General features: G+C 35.0%; 1 protein-coding gene across 1 annotated transcript; it reads left to right on the top strand.

Moving 5' to 3' along the window:
* The first annotated feature begins 1,133 nt into the window (after positions 1-1,133).
* On the top strand, positions 1,134-4,276 carry LOC110697565 (pentatricopeptide repeat-containing protein At3g09650, chloroplastic-like). Its single transcript, XM_021874936.1, has one exon. It carries the CDS (start codon positions 1,470-1,472, stop codon positions 3,732-3,734), a length of 2,265 nt encoding a protein of 754 aa, XP_021730628.1. The 5' UTR covers positions 1,134-1,469; the 3' UTR covers positions 3,735-4,276.
* Positions 4,277-5,087: the final 811 nt, after the last annotated feature.

The raw sequence follows: 5,087 nt of genomic DNA, 5'->3' as shown, positions 1-5,087 counted from the left end.
TTCTAAATCCCCCTTAGTTTATTTCCTTTTTTTTCTTACTTCTTTTTTTAGCCAATGCCATCAACAACTTTTATATACAGCCTTCGTTTCGTATTAATCGCAACACTTTCCTTTTACATCCGTTTCATATTAATTGCAACACTTTTATATTTGGAAAGGACCCACCATTATTTTATAATTTATCTCTCCCACTAACCTCACTTACACAAATATTTTATTATTTCTCTTTCCTACCAACCCCACACACATTACTTTTTTTTATTATTTCTCTCTTTTACTAACAATACTTTACATTATAAGCCTATAAGCCTAGTTTATAATTTTCTTAAAATTTGAGATAACCTTACAGTTGCAATTAATGTGAAATAGATGAAGTAATAAACACAAAATATTCACCAAATCTTTAAAAGTTTATGCGTTCCTAATCGGTAAATCCTAATGTGTATGAGGCACTAGATCATGGGCTTACCCTCTATAATCCTAATGTGTATGAGGCACTAGATCATGCGTTCCTAAAAACTGTAATAATTTTGATTTACATATTTTTTATTTATATAATAAAATATTTTTCACATATCTATAATTTCGTATCTTAAAATGATTACTTTGTATGTCATATCTACTAATAGCACAATACATCATGTTTTATTCTTTTAGATTATAATAGCAGATATGTTTGATAAATATAACATTATTCTCTTTTTTTTTTCTTTTTAATTTTTAGCTATTTATGTATTATTTATTTAGGATTTTTTAACTATCACATAGTGTATTAATGCATAATAATTTATTTTTTTGACGCAATTTTAATCTTTTCAATATATTAATTAGAATCACATATTTAATTTTTGATTTTTTTTTCAATGCTTTAATTCGAAGAACATAAGAAAATGAAAGGATTATAATAATATAGCTTAACATTTTTTTTTTTTGAGACAATATAGCTTAACATTATAAACCCTTAATCTATAATCATGCACAAGACAATTTGATTAATTAAAATTACATCCATTTTAAATTTTTATTTCCAATATTTTCATCAATAAAACGGGGTTATTATTCATGTCCATTGGGTATAATATTATAAATTTAAAATATTTATTTGGTTAATAAAAAAGAAAATGACACTCATTTTGCATTATATTCTGAATTCCACTATATATGCAAAGTAAGAAGAAAATAGATACAAAATATGTTCAAGTTGTATTTTGTCAATATTATTTTTTAAAAAAAATCTTTTTTCTAAAAAGAGTTTATGTAGTGAAATGACCATGTATGACACGAGACCTACCCTAGTTGTAGAAGACAATGTAACCCGTAATTTAGAATCCCAGCTCACTATGTGGAATGATGAACAACAATAGAAAACAATATCCTCAACGTAACATAATTAACATCCACCAATATCACTCAAATTTTGTTAACTTCAATCCCCAAACTTCATTCCTTTGCTCCCCACAAATGGACAAATGATGAACACAACAACATTCCCACCACCACCTTTCTCCACCCCTTTCTCACTAACCTCCCATACTATCTCTCGCCTCCGAATACCCCCACCTTCCTCTACCACCACCGCTACCGCAGCCAAGTTCACTACCTTCATCCGCGCTGAGCGCACCACAACCACCTCGATCACCAGTAACCCAACTCACTCACAACGTTCAGAAGACCACACTCTTCTCTCCCTCCTTCGCAGCCGAAAAACCGACGAAGCTTATCTTCTTTACTCTCAATCACCTCATCTTCCAAACCCTACTTGCCTTAGCCGCTTAGTCTCTCAGCTTTCCTACCAGAATACCCCTGAATCTTTCTCACGCGCGCAATCCATTATCTCTCGTCTCCGCCATGAACGACAGCTTCATCGCCTTGATTCCAACTCTCTTGGGTTACTTGCTGTCTGTGCTGTCAAATCTGGGCATACCCTTTACGCCATTTCCATTATTAAGTCTATGCTTAGGTCGAATTACCTCCCCCATGTTAAGGCTTGGAGTGCTGTTGTTAGCCGTCTTTCTGGGTCCCCTGATAATGGTCCTAATGATGCTATTCGGCTGTATTATTCGGTTACTAAGCGCATTCGTCGGGTTGAGGATCGAACCCTTGTGGCTCATTCTTGGCCCGACACGGCCGCTTTCAATGCCGTGCTTAATGCCTGTGCTAATCTTGGGGATGTGAAAAAATTCTGCCAACTGTTTGATGAAATGCCTGAATGGGATGTTGTGCCTGATGCTCTGACATATAATGTGGTGATTAAATTATGTGCAAGAATAGATAGAAAAGACTTGCTTGTTTGTGTATTAATAATGATGATTAGTAAAGGTGTTGAGCCTTGTATCACTACTTTGCATTCTCTTGTTGCTGCTTATGTAGGATTTGGTGATTTAGGAACTGCTGAGCGGTTGGTTCAGGCGTTGCGCGAAGGGAGGAGGGATCTTTGTAGGATTCTTAAGGACATAAATTTAGCTAAAATTGATGGTGTGGATGATGAGATAGAAATCAAGCACGAAAATGATGATATTGTAATCAAGCATGAAAATGATGGGTTTGAAAAGCTAATTCCCAAGTCGATCATTGATGATTCAGAACCTCCATTACTGCCAAGAGTTTATTCGCCGGATTCAAGGATATACACAACATTGATGAAGGGTTATATGAAGGCAGGGAGATTGTCTGACACGGTGCGAATGCTTGAGGCAATGAGGCGTCAGGAGGATAGTGCTAGCCACCCTGATCATGTTTCATATACTACAGTTATATCTGCACTTGTAAAAGCAGGGTCAATGGACAAGGCTAGGCAAGTCCTGTATGAGATGACAAGGATTGGCGTACCTGCTAATTTGGTCACCTACAATATTCTACTGAAGGGTTATTGCCAACAGCTGCAGGTTGATAGAGCAAAGGAACTGATTAAGGAGATGACTGATGTTGTCGGGATATTGCCCGATGTAGTTTCATACAATACATTGATTGATGGGTGCATATTGGTGGATGATAGTGCGGGAGCTCTTGCATACTTTAATGAGATGAGGGCTCGAGGAATTGCTCCTACAAAGATTAGTTACACTACTTTGATGAAGGCTTTTGCCTTATCTGGGCAACCGAAATTAGCAAATAAGGTGTTTGAGGAAATGTTGAAGGATCCTAGAGTAAAAGTTGATCAAGTGGCATGGAATATGTTGGTTGAAGGGTATTGTAGGATGGGTTTAATTGAGGAAGGCAAGAGTGTGGTTGAAAGAATGAGGGAGCATGGGTTTCATCCAAATGTGGCCACCTATGGCAGCCTTGCTAACGGCATAGCATTGGCTAGGAAGCCTGGTGAAGCATTACTTCTTTGGAATGAAGTAAAGGAGAGATGTGCTCCAAAAAGAGACGATGATGCAAACAATTCTTCATTGCCACCACCAATAAAACCTGATGAAGGGCTACTAGATACTTTGGCCGACATATGTGTAAGAGCAGCCTTCTTTAGGAAAGCTTTGGAGATTGTTGCTTGCATGGAAGAGAATGGAATCTCTCCAAATAAGACCAAATTTACGAGGATTTATGTTGAAATGCACTCAAGGATGTTTACCAGTAAGCATGCATCCAAAGCCAGGCAAGATAGAAGACGAGAGAAAAAGAGAGCTGCAGAAGCTTTCAAGTTTTGGTTAGGATTGCCAAATGAATATTATGCTACTGAATGGAGTCTAAATCCACCCGGCAGACAAGATCAGTATGAATCCGATTCTATATGAACTGGATGCAGGGGATGGCATTGCTGAACACCGCTGACAAAGTTGCTGTATTAAAAACACTAAACATCTTTAAAAATGGAACCTCAAGGCCAGGTCTGGTTTTTGCTGAAGACAGCTGGCAAAGTTATTATATAAAGCTGTATTTAAAATTCGAAAACATCCGACATAATGAACCTTAAGGCCTGGTTTTGCAGAAGACATCTACCTGACAAAGTTAATATCTGAAGCTGTGAAGTTAAAACTTAGGTATCATCAGCTAGTAAATTTGTGTAATAGGTTTTCATCGTGTATCATATGTACAGCTTCTAGAACTTAAGACACTTCTACGAATCAATGTAATTTGATACAATTGATTTGTACTTTTTGTACAAACTCCGTGCTAGAATGAAATTACAAGTGATATGCATATCCCTTGTATTTATATAAGCGATATGCTTATGCTTCATATTCATACAAGTGATATGCTTATGCTTATGCGGTTATGCCTCATATTGCTGTAGCTTCTTTCCAACCTTACACTCATATAATAGAAGCAAGTGTAATTTGATTCCAACATGAATTGTAAAAAGTGTACAAACCAAAGGTAAAAATGACGATACCAATGATACACATTGATAGATGTGTCAACAATCACACCCGTTCACTTTCAATATTAAATCTACACCATTTATTTAGTTGACAATTTTTACACTTAATTTAAGTTAAAAATTATAAACAATAGTTAAAAAAATTTAAAATATATATATATTAGAAACATGTGCAATAAGTTAGTTATCCTGTTAAATGATTAAGTCCCTTTGTTCTTTGTAAAAAAAAATGGTTAGTTATCCGACTTACCCCTTCCCTTTCAATTGGAAGCATAACAGAAGTTGTTTGCCTATCTTGACACCATGCATTTCATCTACATCGTTTTAATTCATGAATTTCTACTAGTTTAGAGTTAAACAATTGTCAAAATTCAACAATTGTAAGCTTTGATAGGACTAAGATTCATTTGCAGGTTAGCTAAAGTGTTGAGCTTTCTAAGGTGCTTTGATAGAATCAATAATCGTTTGATGATAAGTTTGGAATTATAGCTTTTTTTTAAATGGCTGCTTTAATGTTGTTTATAGTTTCAAAATTTGAGTAATTGACTTGTCTAAAAACAATACTCCCTCCAAATTTTATTACTTGCTCCAATTCTCCCAAACACATATGCTAATGCAAATCTTTTATCGGTAATATCTTTAATTATCAATAAATATAAATTATAATAATTGAATATTAATAATCTATTGGCTGTGACAATTCCAACAAGTACCAACAACACTATTTTTTTTAATGTATAAATGACATACATAAGTCAAAGTAGGT

This window comes from Chenopodium quinoa, unplaced genomic scaffold (genome assembly GCF_001683475.1).
Source record: "Chenopodium quinoa cultivar QQ74 unplaced genomic scaffold, ASM168347v1, whole genome shotgun sequence".
Taxonomy (NCBI): Eukaryota; Viridiplantae; Streptophyta; class Magnoliopsida; order Caryophyllales; family Amaranthaceae; genus Chenopodium; species Chenopodium quinoa.
This window is presented reverse-complemented; position numbering and strand designations above follow the sequence as displayed.